We start from the raw sequence: 22,346 nt of genomic DNA on the forward strand, positions 1-22,346 counted from the left end.
GAGTGCCTGATAAAAAGTACTCGGCAAAGAAGCCGTTGCCGATGTACAGTTCGCCGAGCCTTCTTTGCCGAGTGTGGCAAAGTCTTCGCCGATTGTTTTCCAGGCTTTTGCCGAGTGCTTCAGACACTCGGCAAAGAAGCTGTTTCCGGCAGTGCGTTGTGCCGAGTGTCGGACACTCGACAAATCCATATTTGTCGAGAGTCTTTGTATGACGAGTGGTTTACACTCGGCACATGCGGTCTTTGCCGAGTGACGTTATTCACCGAGAGTGGCACTCGATAAAGTATTTTTTACCGTGTGTCTAAGATTTTGCACTCGCTAAAGCTTGGAGCACTCGATAAAACATGTTTCCGGTAGTGTATATTTAAAGGAGGCTTTCCGGTAGTGTATATTTAAAGGAGGCTTTAGATGACACCGCGCGCTATATGCTATAGAGAAGATAATGCTCTTTATTTTCAGGGTAGATGAGCATATAGATATAGAGGCTCCCCTTGTAAATAACCTACTGCTACCATATAATTAAAAAGGACAAAGTGCCGTCTCCGACTACCATAGGAAAAAATGATAGAACAAACAATCCATCTCGTCGCCCCAGACTTATTAATTGCGCATGTTAGTGTCTTGATGCAGGTTAAATAAGAGGCCGGAGGGGACTTGCCCGTCTCACTGCGTGAGTGTGAGAGTATTGAGGCTAGCGAAGAGTAATAATGGCGGTGAGGAAGGGGAAACTGTGTTGTGGATTGCTCCTTGCTGGAGTTACCTGGAAGCTAAGCCAGGCGTCGTTGCTGAATTTTCGGCCTCCCTGCTGTAGGTGCTGGGATGAAGGTCCGGATGAAGCTGAGTTGTTGCCGGCTAGTACTCAGCCCTCGCGGCCACGTGCACGGCTCCCGCCGCCCAGGGATGGGCAGAAAATCACGGTGCTGAGCATCGACGGCGGCGGGATACGCGGGCTGATCCCGGCGGTCATTCTCGCCTCTCTGGAGGAGAAACTCAAAGTGATTATTATTAGCCCTGTTTTAATTAGTTTGAGTTATTAGGGATTGCATTGTAACTGTTGTGGCATATGCGTGTAGGAGGTGGAGAAGGAGGCGGACCCGGAGGGCGACTGGGAAGACGCCCGGATAGCGGACTACTTCGACCTGATCGCGGGGACGAGCACGGGCGGGCTGATCGCGACGATGCTGGCGACGCCGAGGCCAGGCGACGAGAACAGGCGGCCACTGTTTGCCGCCAAAGACATCCGCAACTTCTACTACAAGCACGGGGCTAGCATCTTCAGTCCCGTGTCCAAAACGTACGGTCGTCCTTAATTGTTTGCCAGAAACAGAGACCAGAGCGGTGTGATTGAGTCTTATTATTGTCGCATCATCGCATGAAGCAGGGACTCGCTATTCAGCTGGTTGAACGATCAATACCGCGCGTTCGTCAGGGGCGGGCCCAAGTACGACGCCACGCCTCTGGAGGGAAAGATCAATAGGCTGACGGGCACCCTCACCCTCGCCGACACCGTCACTAAGATCCTGGTGCCGGCGTTCGACGTGAGGAGGCTAAACACCGTCACCTTCTCGTCCTACGACGCCCCCGAGATGCTGAAACCCCATAAGAAGCATTACCTGTCGGACGTCTGCCTCGGCACCACGGCCGCGCCGACCTACTTCCGCCCGCACCACTTCTGGTCCCACTACACCGACGGCGACCGCCGGCACCCGTTCCACCTCATCGACGGCGGCGTGGGCGCCAACAACCCCACCATGCTTGCCATATCGAGGATCGCCAGGGAGATACTGTGCGGGAAGAACCCGGATTTCGAGCCTCTCGAGGAGGACCAGGCTGTGGATTACAGCAAGTTCATCGTCATCTCCATCGGGACGGGGTCCACCAAGGAGAGGGGGAGGTACAACGCCGATGACTGTGCCCGCTGGACCGACATAAAGTGGGTCCGGAAAGACGGCCATCGCCCAATCATCGACATGTTCGCCCACGCCAGCGATTTCTGGGTCGACACACACGTCAGCACGCTCCTAGATGGTCAGAGATGCAAGAACTACCTCCGCATACAGGCTCTCAAAGAGGTCAGTAAACCCTAATCTATCTCTTCCTATTTATTGAAGTGATATATATATATATATATATATATATATATATATATATATATATATATATATATATATATATATATATATATATATATAATTAACGCTGCTGCACTGCAACACGCGTGTACTCCTGCTGCATGCAGGATGGCTTGGTCGGGCCCATGTTGTTACTGGACAACGTGTGCAAGCACAACATGGATAATCTGATCAAGGTCGGCGAAAACCTGCTCCAGAAGAAGGTCACTAAGGTGGACATGATCACGATGAGATACGAGAAGCAGGACACCGAGATGACAAACGAGGAAGAGCTCAAGAATTTCGCCAAGATGCTCTACGATGAGCGCAAGCTCCGCCTTGGGAAAGACAAGCAAAAAAGGCCCCGTGTTGATCAGAATGAACAAGCGCTGCCTGACGGTGCAATGACGACAGACACGAAAGCACAGGCAACCGCCGACGAGATGGCTGAAAAATGATTTTCCTGACAGTACGTGAGCTGCTGGCAGGCCGGGCTAGCATTTGCTAGCTTGCCGGTTCAACCGTTGGAGATCATTTTGGCCGACATGGATTGTTTCAGGCTCACATGTGCTAAACCCTGTCTCTGCTGCTACTTTTACCTGCGTGTGTTGTGTTAATTGCCAGTCGTCGGTCGAATAAGCTGCTTGTTTGTCGCAGGATGCTTTCTCAATTTACTTCTCGTTCGATGTGTCCTTTACACTAGCCCATTAAAAAGTAACCGGGGTAGATTTAACCTTAACTAACTCTCTAATCCACGCCCTTGATCGGGGGACCACCTTGTAGCCCCCGGTCACTGCAGGACGCCGTATCCCTACTACTAATTAAGGACGCAGTGTGGGCGTCTGGCGTGGCCATGCCCCCGCCTCGCCTCCCCCTCTGAGTCCAAGTTGTCGCTGCCATATGGCCCCGCCAGTTCACCAGTGCATGCGTGAGACTCAAGCCCAACCATACCCCCGCCATGCCTCCCCCTCTACGCTCCAGCGACCCAGCCACGGCTGCAGAGACCCAGTCATGCCTTCGCCTCCCCCTCCACGCTCCTCCGATCCACCCCGCCCTTGCTCCCCCACCACTGTAGACCAGGCAACACCACGCCCTGCCCCCGCGCAACAGCCGATGCCCATCCCTTCCCCCTCACACCCCCTCTTCTGCCCCCCCGAGAATGTCGCACCACGCACGCTCGCACACCAGAGTTCTGCGCCCCCACTCCCCCTCCCACCCGAGATTGTCGCCGATCCGAGATAGCCGTGTGCGTGGTATCGATTTTGCCCCAACCACCACCACAGACGGAGAACCTACCTCTCATGTCGACGCCGCCGGAGGAGGAGCAGGTGGTGTCACGATCAGCAAGGAGGTGGACCTCAAGCCCGTTGTCATGAAGTGGGAGGTGCTGCAGGCCGACCACTTCCACAACGGAACGCCTAGGCCAGACAACTGGGGAACATCTCGGCCCTCCTTTGGGTTCTTCTCACTCGACCTCGGCTACTCACTCCTCTTCACCGAGGCGCTCCTCGCCCCCGCCATCCCCTCCGTCTTAGCGCACACTGACGATATCTTCCTACCTCTCGTTAGGCATGCGGCTCTCGCGCCGGCGACGGCAAGGAGCGCTGGCTTAACTCAGAGCTGGCTCATGCTCACGTGCTTCCAGACCTCCGTCGTCTCATCAGCCATGTTCCTCACCGCGATGGTAGCCAAATCACTCTCACCCAACCTCACGACTGCCACCATCGGCCAGGGGATTGGGTGGAAGCTCTAGGCAAAGGCCACCATTGTGTCAGGACTACTATCGCTCATGCTCGTGCCGCTTATTTTGTATGTGATCTACTCGCCGGATGTGAAGGATAGCCCCGATGCGCCACGCCTGGCCAAGGAGCGGCTCACCAAGATGGGACCCATGAGCAAGAAGGATAAAATAATGGCTGGCTTGCTACTACTTACGGTATAATTATACACACTTGTCATTTTGGCATTATGAGGGGGTCACATTTTGTGTTTCTATACTATATCATGTCTTATGCTATCAGTGTTCTTTATGCCTTGAATCCTGATGGTTAAAATTATTATTACCTTTCTTTCATAACTACTTTATAGTGCTCTGTTATGAATAGACGAACCATGTGATGTCTTTCTAATGTTCATATTCTTGCTCTGCATGACCCTTGCTCTACAATGACACTAGCTTGGTCTCTGGATCTTTTGAGGTGTGCTCAATGTGGATGCGATGTCTGCAACAATTCTTGGCCTAGCGGTCCTATTAATCTCAAGGGTTATCACATGGAAAGAGTGTTTGGCAGAGTCTGTGGCGTGTGATACGCTTACATGGTCTGCTGCACTTATAGCAATGGCTGGCTACCTCAATAAATATGGGTTCATCTCTTGGTTAAGTGAGACTGTTGTGAAGGCACACTCTCTTTTCTTATAAGCCTTGTCTTTTGACATTTATAGGGTTATGTTTTTACCTTTATTTGTGAGAATTTTTGAGATGATCATCAAGCTCCACACCACGCTTGGCAACAGGCACCCACCCATATCTGTCTATCTATGGCATTCAATTCGATCAGCTCTCTCCCTCAACCTCCACTGCTTGGGTTGTGTATAGACTCCATATTTCTGTTTGATTCCTGCATTTGAACAACTTTATCCATGCTATGCAGCTTTAGAGGTCATAGTTCTTACTTGATAGTAGACCTGCAATTTGGATCCACTGTCGAGGAGATGAACTCATGAAAACTGATAAGAAACTTAAGAAACCTTTAAACGTATGTTGCAATTTGCAATGAGGATTAGTATATGAGACTAAGGATCGACATATAGAAATTTAATACACAACTACTTTGTTCAAATCAGTACCTCTGAATGGCTAAATTATAGCGTGGAGCTCTGGTAGGCAACCGTGAATTTGGTCTTTTTTATGAACGGTTGTGTGTCTGTTATAGTTCAGTGTGTGATGGCTAGCACTGTTCTTTATGTGAGATGTAGGTATGAATTTTGGTCCTTCTAGGATCTGAATACTTCATGCATATGAGCCACTTTATGCTTTGCTACAGTATGGTGGTTAGCTTGGTTGCCTTGAGAAACAACACGTGAGTGTGAGTTGCAGTCAATGTATAATTTTCCTTCTCCATGGTAAAGGATTAATATATTAGGTTCAATTCCTGTAGTTATTTTCTTTTGTTTCACCTGATTAATACATTTTTCAACATTTCACGTAAGTTAAAACATGGGTAATAAAGAAGAGTACCAGTCTGGAATGGAACAAAGAACTCACCCTCTCGATTGCAACCCTCTTGAATCGTTAATACAATTCAGATGGAAGAACTTAAATGACGACCAGGCGAGAGTTTGGCACATTTGTCATTTTAGTTCATGTAATTATGGCACTCGACCCGTGAATATGGCACTACCTGCGTGTATGGTTACTTTGCTTCGAAGTAGTCTCAAACTAGCCATTGAGAAATATCCACGAACCAAAACATTTTCTGTAAAACTAAGCAATGCTTATTATTTGAAAATTTTCATACCACCAGATTAATTTTATGTAGCTCAAACATTCGATTCAGGCATGTGCTAGCTAATGGTTTAGGTTTTGTCATCTGGCATTTTCGACAAAAGGAATCATAAAATTTTAAATATACCCTAATGCAGATTATAATAAGTCATGGGACAACATGGCTTCCCACGCTACTCCATGGAAAAAGATCATTAGGGTTTAGGGGTGATGAAATGAGTAACTGATCAGTTTGTTCGACATTCTTTTCAATGGAATATGCCTACCTTACTCTAGGCCCACACATGCTTGATAAAGGCCAGATCAGCATTATCGTCGAGTAGTAGTCCCAACATGCTAAATTTAAAGGTTTTTTCTCAGTTACGTGGTGTTTGTTTCTATATAATCATTGTGCACTAACATTTTGTTATCGTTGCAACGCACGGGCACCTACCTAGTAAAAGGATTAAGTGGGCCGGCAGGACAAAGCCATAGCTAAGCCTCGTCCAAAATCCTAATCTACATTCTGAGAGGCCCCCATCGCCTACTCCTCAACTGAGCACAGCAACGGAAGGAGATGTTGCATATCCTGCCAACCCTAGCACTTGCATTTTCAACATCAGAAAGAGCATTGTTGATGAGGATGACTTGTTCCAGTGTAACAGAGTTTTCAAGTCTTAATCTTTGTCTGTCAATGCAACTTTCGTCGACGGAACTCGACAGATCAGTAACACTGTCGTCTGTTCCTCGGAGCTTGACAAGGCTGACACCGCCAAGTAAATCACTTGTGCTCTCGGACGGCCCACGTCCTAGGGCTAGACAGTCCGCACGCGCAGAGGGTCCAATAACCCTAGATCTTGCCCCCGGGAGAGACCCCGTCACAGAGGAGAGTTTTAGCGGTGACCCCCGAGACGTCCCTAGACAACGTAGAGTCAAAGAGAGATGAAGATTTGGGGTTGGAGAAAGGCTAAACTAAACTATTACAACTGCTCTTAGGGCAAGAAAGTAAAGGAATTGACAAATAGATTGATTGGTTTGCTTGTTGATGCGCAAAATCGGTCTGTACTCCTTCATATATATATACTAGGTGAGTACCCGTGCGTTGTAACGGGAACATATAATACCATGATAACTTATATACAAAATGTGTTTTATATTGTTATAAGAAAATATTTCATAATCCATTTGTGATCCTAGCCATACATAAATTTTGTTATTTTAATTTAATTGTTTCACTACTACATTGCAACCATCAGTATCATGTAGACTTTGATATATGTCATGATTTGTATGGTCTCATCATTGGAGAGCACGTGCCACACTTGCAGGTAGAAGTTCCATCGTACATCGTTAGTCATCAGGCACGCACCACCATACACGCTTGCTTAAACAAAAAATGCAAGTGTGTGTTTGCGAAGAGAATTAAAGGCAGGCCGGCACAAAAGCTACCCCGACGATGGCGAGTGGTCATTGTTGTCGGTCCTCCTCTGCTCACCTCCGGCGCTGAGATGACGCCACAATCCTTGATATAGTAGTCGTCGAACGCGCGCGACATGGTGAGTACCGATGACTCTTGGCTGGGCTTGCAAATGAAGTGCACCCCGGGCTCATCAGCGAGGTAGTACACCTAGTCGTTGCACCACCGGATGTGCTACTCCTCTATATACATCTTGTTCGAGGACACTCACACAACAGCAATAATGGTCGTCATCCCAGCGCACAAGAATTCATGGCCGGTCAGTAGCGACTTACATGGCAGGTTGGGCTTCAGGTGGATGATGAGCTGGACGGCGTGATGGCGCCGTTGTCGGTTGCGGTGCCAAGAACAACCCAAGAGTCGTCGGCAATGGCGACGACCACGAGGTCCCCATGTTTGACGATGGATAGCGCGGTGCAGCCGCTCTGGACCGCGTCCAAGCGGCGGCTGCGCTGGAGCTTGCCATACACAGCGGCACATGGGCCATGTAGGACTGCTTCCAGAGGTCGAACTGGCAGTCGCCAAGTTTCTTCTCGTCGTCAATGAGCGACGCTAACGCGAGCGCCTCGTGCTAGTGGTGTTTGTTCGGGGTTTCCAAGTAAGAAACATGGATTCATCTTTGGCATCGGTTTATGAAAATGACTTATAAGTCAGATCCATGAAAAAATATTACAGAGAATAAATGTCACACATGCAAAAAAAAGAAATTTAAGTTGAAAACATTATTCAAACAAAAGAAATTGCATGCAAGGCTCTTCTTTAAATACTACTTTCTCAATCAAAAAATATAATTTAATAATCTCGGTGATACTTATCTACTACTACACATTGTGCAAGGGTAGCAGGTGGGCTTCGGGAGAGATGTAGTATATGTTTTTACTATAATAGATGTAAACACAAACATACATGTGGTGTAGTGGTAGCTACGATCACATTTACTTAAGGGGTCGTGGGTTTAAATCCCCTTGGGCCTATTTTTTAATTTAATTTTAGTTAGGCATGGGATGTACGTGGGAATGGGAATGAGAAAGAAAGTAGAGAGGGGGAATCGGAAAGGCAGAACAGGAAATGGAAATGGCAGCCTACCCCTTACTGCCTTAATAAGTAGTGTGTATATATATATATATGGGAGGTCCTTCATATATATAGGGGGTCTGGACCCGTTTCTATGCATTCCCAACAAACTCCACGTATGGATAAATATGCACAGAAAAGGAAGATATCTCGTCTAATCTGATCTAATCGTGGACCGTTTGAGGCACAAACCATCTAGATCACATAGCCAGACCATCCGCACTTTTCGGGTGCCGTATATGGTGCTCAACAGTAAGTATGATAAATATTATAAATTTGGTCAGTTTCAAAAGGACTTGATTTAGAATGAAAAAGATAGAACTGTATTTTTTTCCCAGACACAAACATAGTAGTGTCTAAGTGTCTGTTTGTTTTTTTTATCGATTGATTATATACAAGATTAAATAATATGGATTATATAATCTAGATTAACTAATTTTGATGTAGTTGGTAGGTAATCTAGCTTGTTAAAACTTTGATTATTGACTTTAGTCATGTGTTACCTGGCGGGAGGGGGGGAAATAGATGAAACGTTTTTTTCTAAGTGACCATGATGGCTAATTTCCGGTAAGATTGCCATAGTGGGTCTTTTTGTCGCTTCAGCCGACAAACGCCTTAAGAGAGAGAGAGAGTCTAGCTGGGATGGATACGGAGTTGGATATCCATCCTCCTCAAAAAATTCTGCGCCGGATCGTCCGGTTAAATACGCAGACCGTCCGGTTACGTGCGCGGACTGTCCGGCCATGTGGCCGGACCGTCTGGCGTTATATTCGGACTGTCTGGCGTTATACTTGGACAGTCCGAATGGATTATCTAGGGTTTGCACGGTATGTGGCGGCTTGGGTGCAGGCCTCGGTAATTCGCTTCTAAAAATGGGATCGGCCGCCGCTGGCCCGGACAGTCTGCGCTCACGTGCGGACGGTCCGGACATGCGCAGATTGGCAAATTTATCGCCGATGTGCGTGGGAGGCTGTTATTGCCCAGGGTACATGTCTATCGGCATCCCATAAAAGGATTGTGATTGGTCGTGACAACCTGTTGCCGATGAATCACGTGTGTATTCCCTCAGTTCAACCTCATGCGAAGGAAGATTTGCAATAGTAGACTTATCAAGCTCACGCACTAGCCTTTTATGATCGTTTTGTATATCCCCTACGATACGTTGCATCTACTCTCGTTGTTCGTCTATGTAAGCTTTAAGAGATTGGAGCTCATTGGTGCTACTTACATTGGGGGTATTCGTAGTTGGTCGGAGCGAAGCCAGATCTGTCGCCCGTTGTCGAACGACTTTGTTGTTCCTGTCCATCTTGAAGTCGGCCAGGAATTTTGCCTTTGCTTCCTGGATCAGCTGCTCCTGGCGCTCCTCGAATAGGAGCTGTTCTTCAACCGGCAAGGTTTCCCATGTCGGCTTGATGATATTGCTGGTGGAAACTTCAGAGCTATCCTTTGAACCGGACATTGAGGGCCGATCTCTATAGGTCTATATGAAATTGTCCCCAGCGGAGTCACCAAAAAGTATGTTGACACCTTTTTGGGGCGCCAATTACTCAACACGAACCAGCGACGGTGCTCTCTGCACAGGCGCGGACGGTCCGCGACCTGGCGCGGGGCTAGGGTTTCCTGCCTGACGGCCAGACGGTCCGCGCATGCGTAGGGGCGGCGGAAGATCGCCGGCGGCGCCTGGATCTCGCTCCCGGGAGGGACCCCGTCGGGGAGGAGAGATCCTAGGTGATGTCTAGGCTCGACAGGCCGACCTAGACTCCTCTAATCGACGTAGAGTCGAAGAGAAGTGAAGAATTTAGAGATTGGAAGGCTAACCTAGAACTAGACTAGAACTACTCCTAAGAATAAATGTAAATTGTATTGGTTGAAGGTTCGATTGATGATTACAAATCGACCGTATACCTCTGTATTTATAGAAGAGGGGGGCTGGACCCGTTACAAACAAACTCCCCCGAGCTAATCCCGCGAATTTTGTTAACAAACACGACAGGAAACTCGGAACCCTAATCTGTTCAGCGCGCACGCGGACCGTCCGACCCACAGGCACGGACTGTCCGGACCGCGGACCGTCCGGCTCCAGTGCCGGACCATCCGCTGGCTCTTTTTGGTACCCAACAGTACCCATTCTAGATTTAGCAATAGTATAGGAAGCAAAAAAAACTCTCCTTTAACAATTCCCCTATATATTACTTCTTAAATATTTTAAGTGGGACCATCCTATTTTTCTCTTTTTTATCTCTGATCCGCAACTCGATCTAAAAATTGTTGCCTCGTGAACGGCATCGGTTGTTTACTAGGTAAGCTACGATGACCTCTTGATTTGTTGTCGTAATTGTTTAATTGTGAATTGTGCATGTGCGGTTGTTCATGTGCATCGACAATTGTTTTAATCACTAACTATCACAATTGTTTAATCGTGTGACTTGACGGTTGGCTGTGCATCTGCATTGAGTCAATTAATCAATCTTTATTACATATTTGTCTAAACGGCCAGTGACTAGGTGTTATATATGCATTTATTAATCTAGCGGTAATCGGGTGCAATACACTTGTTGGTCACTTGTTTTTGGCTTCTGAGGGAAAAACCAAGAATAAAGCAACACAAATGAGAAGACACTAACTTTTCCCCTTAGTTAATTCTCTTCTTCGAAGAGGGTTAATAAATGAGAGAAGCTAGGATGTGATTGAAATCTTTGAATATAAGTGAGGAATACATCCGTTCATTTATGTACACAAAAATTACATAATGAATCATGGTATGAAGATACTATAACAAAACATCAAAGAAAAGTACAACTTCTCATTTTCTCTTATAAATGATTACAAAGATACCTCCATAGTTTACAAAGGAGATTTTCGAAGATGTTGAAAAACACCTTCGAAGGCGGGGCGATTTCAGGACACCCTGCTCAACCACACGTCTAATGCACGAGTGGAGGGGTACAGCTTCGTGTAAAATCACAAGTATGCCCATGAGCCCTGTTTACATGATCTACAACAGTCATGAGGGGCAGAGCTATCCTTTCTTGCATTAGTCGCCTACCTCGTACTCTGATGATATGAAGCCAAAACCTTCGTATCTGACTTCGTTCGCATGTGATCCCTTCGAAGGTTAAGCTTCTCTGCTTCGCTTCCGGCATAGACGAAGGTTAGCTTTATCATCTTTTGAGTGGTACCTAAAACACGCTTCATCATATGATATTGTATTCGATGACCTTCAGCAATTGAGGCCCCCTAAAAGTAGCCCCTTGTGGGATTAGTTCGTTTTCATGACGAGCTCAGACCGCACAAACGAAAAAGGAGGCCTTGAGCTGAAGGTCCCAAAAACACCTTCCTAGAGCTCGTTATAAAAAATAACTTCATCATGACTAACTAGCTAGGGCCATTTTGCAGTGAGAAGGAAGCAATGAGTCTCGAATGGCACGCCCTTTTTCATATAAAAGAGGTCGAGCCCACGTGGTCGCGCACGACATTTGTTGCTGCTAGTGTTCCCTCTGACTTCAAATCTTGCTTCGAATCAACCTTCACTTCGAAGTCAGCCCTAGCGACCGTTAAGAGCTTCTCTATTCTTAGAAATGGCAGGAGATAAGTGGTTTCCGATCTTGCCTTTGTGTTGGCCTTAGACATTCCCGAGGTGATGGGGGAGGCTTCAGGCATGGAGAGCGAAGCTCAAAGTATCTAGGCCAAGTGTTGTAGATGTTACGTTGATCCAATTGAGAGGTTAGATGAGGACAATGAAGATATTGACATTGAGGAGGACAACAATGACATTCGTCCCACGAAGTCGAGTCACATGGACTTCGGGAAATCAACGATCAAGGAGGGACATATTCAGGTACTAACTGAGTCCCACTACATCAGCGATAGTAGTCTAGTTCGATTAGGTGGCAAAGATGTTGTTTCAATGCCGAAAGAAAACGAAGTTGTTGTTGTCCGAAGCTTCCTTAAAGCTAGGCTTTGGTTTCCACTACACAAGATGGTGGTGGTAGTGTTGAAAAGATTCAACACATACTTACATCAGCTTAACCCAAATGCTAACATGAGGTTTGGGGTTTTATCTAGGCTGTATGAAGCCAAGGCGAAGAATCAAATGTCGAATGCTTTTGCCAAATTCATGAACTACATTACCAGACGAAGGCAACTAAGGGCCTTCACAACAACTTCGGGTGCTATAACTTTGCCTATCGGAAGGAAGCACAGTTCCTGGCCCTCACATACCATACGAAATGGCTAAATGTCTAGGCGAAAGAATGGTTTTATGTGAAGAATGATTTGGAGAAGAGTGATGACATAAAGGCCATTTTTCATAGCCCTATTCAACTTAACTTCGGCTTCAAAAAACCGACCCGCTACATGGATTTTGAAGCTCAACTTGATTGCCTTCAACGTTGTTTGTACGCATATTAGAATAAGGGATCTCATGCAAGAGTATATAGCATTTAAGACTTACCCACTAGCGGTTGAATGGGAGACACCAAAATTGACGAAGGAAAGCGCTTCGAAGACAGAGCTTGGGCTTTTTAGACTGAAGTTTATATACAAGTTTAACAGTGAGTTTGGAGAACCCTATGAAGAGAAGTGCAATGAAATACTTGGGAATTACAACAAGAAAAAGGATGAACCTCTTAGCATATCCTTTGGAACTCGCAAAAAACGCCGGCTAAACCGCATTTTTGATGCTATTGTATTCGTGTACCCCGATTATCCCCGATTGACTCAAGATGCGGGGAAGAAAATAAAACACAAACCGATGAAGATTACAACTAAACGTCGTAAAACCTTCGCTACAATAGATAGGCGAAAGGATGTTGTGATAGAGCCAATGTTGACGATGCACACTTCGGAGGTGTCTCAGGTATGAAGCAGGTTTTGGTTCGTCCTTAACTGGAATGTGTCTTTGTTTAGCTTGTCTCTAATAATCCATTTTTATATTTTGTAATCAAATCTTAGAGGTGAAGAAGTTATCATGTTGCTTATTTTGGATGAGATGCCTCTAGCTAGTATGGACTAGTGGATCACTCTAGTGATAAGTTCCTTCTTTTTTGATGACTTTGAAGATGAAGGTAACGAAGCTAATTAAGACCATCACAAAGGTCTCAGAAGAGAAGGTCACACCGACAACAGTTGATGTGCCTAAGGCTGTCACAACAATAGTTGAGGAGCTACCTGCGACCACGCCAGTATTGCCAACGAAGGAAATTGAGGCCACAGCAGCAACTGTTCTTCCCGAAGCGGCCACACCGACAACTGTTCGATTCTTAAATTTTATAGTGTGAAATTTAGAGTCTATTACCACCCTTAGTTGTACGTGAGAGGGAGACCACGAGTTCGAATCAATCAGCACGCGAATATGCCATGATTTTGATCGAGATCGACAACGGATGTCGACCGAGTTGTTTTGCTCCCCCCTATTTTAAGACTTTTTTTCGATATCTATTTTGCCGAGTGGCAAAAAACCTTTTTCGGTAACATGTTTATCGAGTCGGCAAAGACTTTGTCAAGTGTAAAAATGCCTTTGTCGAATATCTGAGAGAAGTCAGGTTCGGTAGTGTACTCTGTACTCATTTTGATCAACTACATATCCAAACTATTAAGTAAATTTCTGAATCTAAATTGAAGTTTAAATCATTATATTCTTCACTTGTTATAACATGGACAACGCGTCTTCGTCAGTGCCTATGATGAACTGTATGAATTATTCCATTGTCATCTCCGCTTGCCAGAGAGCCGGCCGGAGTCCTCTCGTTCTCCTAAGTCCCCGATTCCTGGTAGACCAGAGTCCAGAGGCGTCAACCAGGCCCCAGCTGGTCCCAGGTCCCCCCCCGGTTGTCGCATTCCTCTGCTAGGTTTGCGTCTCTGTTCGCATCCTAGATCGTTGCACTGCCTCGGCGAGGCCGCGAACCTCACGTCACGGAGGGATGCGACTACAGCTGTGCCCGGACCCGGAACACGAGCATAAACTACGCCGGCCGGGTGCCTCCTGCGCTACATGGGCGCACCTTTCTTCGACGCCTACTCCGCCGAAACCGACTACAGGCAATCCTGGTGGTCGGTCGGTGCCCATCACGGAGACGAACATGTCCGGCATGAACGAGGCCAGGTCGCAACTGCTGGAACGGCTCGCGGCTGTTGAACGGGAGCCAGAGCTACACGTATGGCGAGCAGGTGACGATGTACGGGTTTGTGCAGTGCGCCAGGTACTTGGCGCCGAGCGAGTGCACCAAATGCCTGATGGACCAGGTCGAAGGGATTCAGCTGCTACACGATATTCCAGTTCCAGCCACGTGAGCCGATCTACATCGCCGTCCTGCCACCCGCTGGTGCAGCCGCCATCCCAACCTCCTTCGACGATGCCGTCGTCTACATCTACTAGAAGGGGCGGCTGATCGCTGGTCTGGCTGTGGCTGCTGGGACGGTCACCCTTTCTGTTGCCCTGGGCATCTCGGGGTGGGCATGCGCCGGCGACGGCGTATGAGATCAAGGACCACAGCGATGGCAGAGGAAGGCTCAGCAGGCTGTTTCGACGACGAGGCCATGGAAGACGATGTTAGAGAAATAGGCATTAATATATTTCGCTACCAGGACCTGGCCATTGCCACCAACGGCTTCTCGGAGAGTTTCTACAGGGGCCATTGACCACAGTGTACAGGGGCTTCTTGGAGGACTTGCGCCTCCATGTCGCCATCAAGAGAGTTTCTAAGGGATCCAGGCAGGGGAAGAAGGAGTACGTTTCCGAGCCTGAAGATCATAAGGCGGCTGAGGCATCGTAACCTCGTACGTGCAGCTCGTCGGCAGCTGGTGCCACCACGGCGTTGGGGAGCTCCTTCTTGTGTATGAGTTGATGCCCAATGGCAGCCTCGATAGTCGATACCCATCATCTTCATACGCTGATAGGATATTACCCTGGACAGTGAGGCAAGAACGACGTCCCTAGCTAATAATACATTCATGTTCTTATGCATTGCTAGCTCCCGGTCTAGCATCTCTGTAACCTTGCTCACTGCACCAGATCGGTGTTTGCATGCAGATGCAGTGCAGCCATGATGTGTTAGGCTGACTTCAACGGTTCCCCCTAAATTTATCTTCATATATCTCACTCACGTGCCATGTCAGCATTCTCTCTCCTCCTATATCTCCACGTTCTACAGCGGTTCCCCCTATACTAAGGGCCTGTTTGTTTACCCCCCAGATTATATAATCTGGATTAAATAATCCTAAGAGGCAAACAAACAGTCTAGCTTATTTCCCAGATTATATAATCTAATACCTTGGATTATGATAATCCATAAGCAAGTGAGGAGGTGCTTATTTCAGATTATTTTTTTCCCACTTCACCACTACCCTTTCAAGTTTCCTAGAAATTACCCACCATTGCCATTATAATCTACCGAATCGTTTTTGCGCCTATCGGATCGGAGAAGCCCGCCGCCCAACAGAAACACGCCAGATAATCTGGGTAAACAAACAGGACTACTCAGATTATATAATCCAAATTATATAATTCAGATTATATAATCCTCCAAAAATAATCCAGATTATATAATCCATTGGGGTAAACAAACAGGCCCTAATCCTCTATACCCCACCACACCAATATTATATACTTTCATCATCAACTAACTCAACTACCATGCAATATTAATTTTATTTTTATTTCTTCTTTGCACAGTACACGGGCGTATTTTCGTCCACAATTAATTAGCACACATCATAATTAATATTAATTCGTTAGTATAAATACGTTCGAATTTGATGTACTTTTATAAATAGAAATTCACATTCTTGTAGTACACGACACGAGTGACTTCCACCACACGACTGGCTTGTACGGCAAGCCACGACCGTCTGGCTTCCTTCACACACCGAAGCCATCTATAAATAAGGTTCCCCTGCGAGCATGCTCCACTCATCTACACACTCGTGTCTTCTGTATCATCCGCTATTCCATCACAAGTACGTAGTACGTAGTCTTAGTTCAGCTCGTCATGGCCTCATTGAAAAGCCTAGTGTTGTCATCGTCATCCGATAATTCCGACGATGAGATCGACAACTTGTTGCTTTGCCAACATGTTGAGCACCTTGGACTAGGAAACACGAGCACGCGCCGTAGGCGCTCCTCATTGCCTCGCCGAGTTATCCATAGGGACCACGCTGCTGGAGAAAATCTCATCAAGCACCACTACTTCGGACCTAATCCAGTGTATCCATCACATGTTTTTCATCGAAGGTACATTTCCTAAGTAATGATTTTACTTTTATTTTGAGGTTCGTTTACTTATTACATGTTTTGTTTTCGTTTTTAGGTTTCGGATGCATCGTCCTTTGTTCCTACGTATCCTTCGTGCCGTTCAGCGAGAAGACGATTACTTCACTATTCGATGTGATGCAACTGGTTTAGCAGGGCTTGGTCCATTACAAAAAGTTTGTGCTGCTTTGTGTATCCTTGCTTACGGGTTACCAACCGATGCGGTAGATGAGTACATACAGATTGGACAGACTACGACTAGGGACTGCCTTATCCGTTTCTGTCGCGCAATCAACTCTTCCTTTAGCGAACAATACCTCTGTATCCCTAACCACGACGACATTGCTCGCATACTAAGTGTAAACGCGGACAGGGGGTTTCCGGGTATGCTAGGCTCCATCGATTGTATGCATTGGGAATGGCGCAACTGTCCTACTGCATGGCGCGGCCAGTTTTGTGGGCGCAATTCGAGGCCAACAATGATACTAGAGGCAGTCGCTGGGTATGATCTGTAGATTTGGCATGCCTTTTTTGGAATGCCTGGTACTAACAATGATCTCAACGTGCTTCATCGGTCACCAGTGTTTGATCCGTTACGTAATGGGACGATGCCACCTATGCACTTCACTATTAATGGGACCACGTACAATTTCGGATACTACTTAGCAGATGACATATATCCAAATTGGCCTACCTTTGTAAAAGCAATTCGTCACGCATTTGAGGAAAAAAAGGTTCACTTCACAACCAAGCAAGAGAGTTGTCGAAAGGACATTGAGCGAGCATTTGGAGTTTTGCAGGCGAGGTGGGCAGTTCTACGTGGCCCTGCTTATGGTTGGGATCGTCATCACCTCGCAGAAATGATGACTGCTTGCATTATTATGCACAACATGATTGTCGAGGATGAAGGAGATGGTGCAGCAAATGTGGACTTCATTGGGCCCACAGGCCCCCCAGAAGTGTGTAACAATAATCCTGAGGTCCGCAACGAGTGGCTAAACAATCATATCCGCTCCGAGTTACCCAACGATCCCGACCAGGACATCACATCTCAGACCACATACTTGTCTTTGCAGCACAACCTGATAGAACACCTTTGGGCTCGTCGAGGCTCCATGGGTTGAAGGCTTTCATCCATATTATGTGCTACAACAATGTTGTTTTATTTCTAGTATGAACTAAGTCACTAGTACAAGGAATGCAAGTCGTGTCATGTATCTTGGTCGGTAGTTAACAAGTCATGGTTACTTGTATGTGTAATGGCTCTGCTACAAATAAATTGCATATGTTGGCAAACGTCAACTCATGTATGATAAATCCTTATTATGAATATCAATAGTCTAAAAATAAACAATGTTCAAAAACCAAGCTCATGTTCTCAAACAACTAAGCAAATGTTGAAACACTCCAAATGACACATGTCCAAACACACAGCACCACGTTTTGCCGATACAAAGGTCAGCAACACCTTATGAAATAAATTAGTACTCTTCAGACAGGATTGTTGATGAAATAGTCGATTAAACCTTTCCTCCTCGCGATGTATACAGCTCTCAACTCTTCTGGTAAAGCATCCATGTCCATAGCATAAAGTTTGTTCAGCTCTTCGTCCTTTTGCTTCCTGTCTTCCATCATCAATTTTTTTCCTGTACTTCTATTTCCTTGGATTGAACCTCCAACTTCTTGAGTTCAACTTCCTTCATGAACTCAATGTTCTGTTGTTTAAGGTCAGATTTTTCTTCACTTTGCTTCAATCTTGCTATTTGAATGTCATGGATTCTTGACAGGTAGTCAGTAGACTGGGATGAACTGGACATTGACTTCTTCCTTGATGCTTTCGTCGAGTCACGTCCTAATGGTCTCTTGCCTTTTGAACCACCTTCATCATATTCCACTTCATTAACAGACCATGTAGGTGTTAGACTACGAACAGGCTCCGTCCCCGCATTGCCTCTCCAGGGGCTTCCATGAACCATGGCATCCCATTTGGGTTCGTTTTTTAGGCGCGTCCAGCAATGCATGAAATGAAAAGGCTTTTTCTGTGACGTTGCATACAGAGTTGGAGCTTTCGAAGTCTACACAAGATTGAAAACCAGTTGTCAGTGCACGAATAACATTAAGTTGACATAAACCATGACATACATAAAGTATTACAAATGAATATCATTGTACCTTGTCATTATCTGTGAGGCCACTCTGGTTTTCCCTTAGTACTCGAGCGTAGAATCCAGCAAATTTGCATGTTTCAGCTCTTATTTTGTCCCACCTGCTGCTGAGAGCCCTATTAAGTCTCAATGGAAACTCACCCCTAAGTTCATTGTACCTTTTCTCAATTCTAGCCCACAAACCCTCCTTCCTCTGCCCTGTGCTAATAACTGGGTCACTACTAATCTCTAGCCATGTTTTGCAAAGCAACATGTCTTCATCAGGTTTGAAGTTCTGTTCCTTTGTCCTCCTAAATGTCCCAGGTGTATCTGAAGGTTTGCTAGGGCTGTTAACTTCCTGGACACTGTGTTCTGCTTCAGATTCAAAATTGATAGGGTCAGTCTGGTTGGGAACATGGGTGGAAACCTGTGGACATGGAATGGGTGGTACCATCTGTGGTTGACCGAAAGATGTTTGTGTAGGAGGACCCCCAGTATTCGTCATACCAAAATATGGGTTCCATGGATTACGAAAGGTATATGGAGATGGGTCATTAGGTCCCTGGGACCAGGTAGGATTGGTCATATGGGATGTAGGATTAGTAAAAATAGAAGCATGTGTTGGGTCCAAACCTTGGGCCTGCCACATCTGAGGATCCCACATGGGTGGGGGGAAAATTTGGTTACCTGAATTAGGGCTGGCAGCAGGTGGTCGAAAAGGTGTGTTTGTGTTGTTGTCAGCCATTCTGGAATGAAATACATAAATACATTAAGTTGGAGAACAGATAACAAACTTGGACTGTAAACTACAAACTTGAATGCATTCCACATAAGGTTCATAGAAAATGAACAGAAGGATGAACCATTACACATAAGTTTCATACAAAAGGATGAAGCATTCCACATAAGGTTCGTACATAAGGAAACATAAGCTTCAAGCATTCCTACATCGGTTACGCATGCATCACAGACATAACACAGAAGTTCCTATTTTATTTGGATGCATTTCTACCACTAAGACCATGGTCTAGGTACCACTATTACAGGTTCCAAATGCTATACCTAGTGGACCTGTCCGAGTCGTAGGAGTCATTGTCACTGGCCTCATACAATTCTGGTGAGGAAGGGGGTGAAAGTGAATTGTCTAGGCACTGTCTTCGCAGCCTCAGCAAGGTTAATTTGTTCCTCCATCCTCTCCTTCTCTGGGTCAGACCTTGCTTTGCTCTCCAGTGCATCCTGCTCCATCTGGTCTACCTCCTTTCGAATAGCAAGGAGAGCATTCAGAAGGTAATGCTCGTCACCCAAATGACGGAAAGTCTCTTCTAAAAAGGTCCTAATGTTCACAGCACCACTTTCCACTGAGGATGCAAGATTGAGGACCAAGTTTTGCAGCACTTTGGCATCATGGCTGCTCATCTTGATTCGAATCCTCAAATAGTTGCTCCTTGGCTAGACAAGGTGCATACATGAAAAAATTAGGGCCAGTGTTGTTACTAATTGGTGAAATTGAAGTGTTCATGTTAGTTAGGAAACATCTGTGGGTTGCAATATAATAAAGTAATGTGCCAAAGTAATAAACCAAACTGTTCATGGCAGTTACCAAAGAATTGTTGGTTGCAATGTTAATGCAGTGTAAAGAATTTGAACACAGTATCCGTGCCTTGGTCCATATGTTCGTTGGTTATAAAAAAATAAACTTGGACAACAAACATGGAAGCGCAGACAACATACATGGACAGTACAGTTAAGCAGTTGATTAAATACAAAGAACTAAAGCGAAAAAGGATTTAGAACCTCAGTTAGTTGAAGTGGACGTCAAATAATGAAATAAATTTTTCAAGCTGCATAATAAGTAAAGGTTGCGTCAGTTGCATGCAATGCTTAGTCATGTAAGGAAAGACTACTCGAAATTGTATGGTAACTGAGTGGAATTCATACACAGAGTTACTTAGTCCAATTCAAATAAATGGATATGCAACAAACAAGGGCTGCTGTTGGGGAATTAAACGGTAATTGGTACTTAGTTATTCGCATAGGAAGATGAACATTCATTTCTGTAACAGCAACATAGAGCAAACAACATACAAACAACTTGAGTGCAAATTAATTCACCAGTTACACATTGATGGATAAACAAAAATGACCACACGACGATGACGAATATCAAAATCAGACAATAGTCTTCATGTTGTATCTTATGATCCAAAACTAAAAGCATTCGACATGGTGTACATGATAAGGACGGATCAGTTAGCCTTAATACGCTAACAATAGGCCATTCGGACAACCGAGTTAACCCTAGTTGTCAAAGTTCGCCATGATCAAATAAATCGATCTACTTAAACAAGTGAAGTACATGTAAACCCTAGGGTTAATCGAACGAAGGTGTTTTTGGGACACGGATTCAATCCGAGCTGTAGAACTTGGAGCAGCGATTGACGTACCTTGGACCTTGAAGCTTGAATGACGCAGATCGGCTGAGCGTAGATCTGTCGGCGAATCGATGAACTCCTCTTGACCTCCACCCCGCAGACGACGAACCGGCGGACAGAGACGACCGGCGGCGGCGTCTTCGCACGGGTCGGCCGGGTCGCCGCTCCGCGAACTTGGCCGGTGGATCCGCGTGGACGACGACCTCTGCTGCTCGCCGCCCGGACCAACAGAAAGGAATCGCGGCCGAGGGCGGATCCACGGCTGCCTTGTCCTGGGGCGGTGCGGTCGCCCTTGATTCGCCTGGACCTCCCTCGTCGGAGTATTCCGAGCGCGTGCGCTTGTCTGGGAAGCTACTGGCCGAGGGGGAGGCGAGCGCCGTAGCGTGCCCTTCTATTTAGCGAGAGAGAAGGAATCGGGAGGAGAGAGGAGGAGGAAGAGGGAAACGGTGAAGGGGAAGGGGGCGTACTGTAGCCCCTTTATGGGCTACAGTAATAGGGGAGGGGGAGCCAAGGGTGCACCGTTGAACGTAGTCTTAAGGATCGCGTCGGCACTCCTGTACCTGCACCGATGAGTGGGACCAGTGCGTTCTGCACAGGGACATTAAGCCGAGCAACATAATGCTGGACGCGTCCTTCAACACCAAGCTCGGAGGCTTCGGGCTGGCGAGGCTTGTCGACCACGGCCGGGCCTCCTACACCACGGTGCTCGCCGGCACCATGAGTTACATGGACATGGACCCAGAGTGCATGGTCACCGGGAGAGCCAGCACGGAGTCAGCAGATATCTACAGCTTCGGCATCGTCCTGCTGGAGATCGCATGCGGTCGGGTGCCCCTCGTGGTCCGGCGGGATGACGACGTCGTCATCCATTTGGCTCAGCGGGTGTCGGAGCTGTACCACGGGGGACAGGTCCTCGGCGCGGCCGACCCACAGCTCAACGGCAATTTCAACGTGGAAGAGATGGAGTGCGCCGTCGTCGGCGGCCTCTGGTGCGTGCACCCTGACCGGAGCATGAGGCCGTCCATCAGGCAGGCTGTTACTGTTAGTATGCTTTGGTCTGAGGCGGAAGTACCAAAACTCCCTGTGAGGATGCCGCCGCCGGCAGCTCTTGTGGGTTCCTTGTTGCTTTTGGGACAATCTAATTAACACATATAGGATGTGTTTGGTTGTTTGGTCCAGTTTGAGCCTCGCTCAGTGAGAGGACCAGGTTCAAGGGAGCCCGCATGTATAGAGCTAATAAATAATGTTTGGTTGCCTACTTAAAATGAACCAGGCCCATATTATACATTGTTTGGTTCTTTTTTTTAGCTTGGCCCAATTAGGTTGCCGCGAGTTTTGATGTGTAAAATGCAGCTCCCGCCAAATTTCAAAATTTT

At 46.6% G+C, this 22,346-nt stretch overlaps 3 protein-coding genes across 3 annotated transcripts; all 3 read left to right on the forward strand.

The window, feature by feature from the left end:
- Positions 1-649: 649 nt before the first annotated feature.
- On the forward strand, positions 650-2,767 carry LOC109945619 (patatin-like protein 2). The gene is made up of 4 exons (XM_020551933.1): positions 650-995; positions 1,074-1,294; positions 1,382-2,072; positions 2,240-2,767. The coding sequence occupies exons 1-4, from the start codon at positions 708-710 to the stop codon at positions 2,567-2,569; spliced, it is 1,530 nt and encodes a 509-aa protein (XP_020407522.1). The 5' UTR covers positions 650-707; the 3' UTR covers positions 2,570-2,767.
- Positions 2,768-3,270: 503 nt separating this feature from the next.
- Positions 3,271-4,025, forward strand: LOC109945920 (uncharacterized). Its single transcript, XM_023302316.1, has one exon. It carries the CDS (start codon positions 3,271-3,273, stop codon positions 3,862-3,864), a length of 594 nt encoding a protein of 197 aa, XP_023158084.1. The 3' UTR covers positions 3,865-4,025.
- A 10,616-nt stretch (positions 4,026-14,641) lies between these two features.
- Positions 14,642-22,116, forward strand: LOC103655865 (L-type lectin-domain containing receptor kinase IX.1). Its single transcript, XM_008682544.2, is given in 6 exon segments — positions 14,642-14,762; positions 14,765-14,886; positions 14,888-14,923; positions 14,925-15,075; positions 21,502-21,536; positions 21,538-22,116. Coding segments are annotated over 6 exon segments (1,044 nt in total).
- The last annotated feature ends 230 nt before the right edge of the window (positions 22,117-22,346 follow it).

Source organism: Zea mays, chromosome 4 (genome assembly GCF_902167145.1).
Source record: "Zea mays cultivar B73 chromosome 4, Zm-B73-REFERENCE-NAM-5.0, whole genome shotgun sequence".
Lineage (NCBI taxonomy): Eukaryota > Viridiplantae > Streptophyta > Magnoliopsida > Poales > Poaceae > Zea > Zea mays.

Bases quoted from the DNA above. Each gene is read 5' to 3' on its own strand.
- LOC109945619 (XM_020551933.1), top strand. From the start codon at position 708: ATGGCGGTGAGGAAGGGGAAACTGTGTTGTGGATTGCTCCTTGCTGGA. The intron at 996-1,073 runs GTGATTATTATT...ATATGCGTGTAG, and splicing joins CTCTGGAGGAGAAACTCAAA to GAGGTGGAGAAGGAGGCGGA. The intron at 2,073-2,239 runs GTCAGTAAACCC...TGCTGCATGCAG, and splicing joins GCATACAGGCTCTCAAAGAG to GATGGCTTGGTCGGGCCCAT.
- LOC109945920 (XM_023302316.1), top strand. From the start codon at position 3,271: ATGTCGCACCACGCACGCTCGCACACCAGAGTTCTGCGCCCCCACTCC.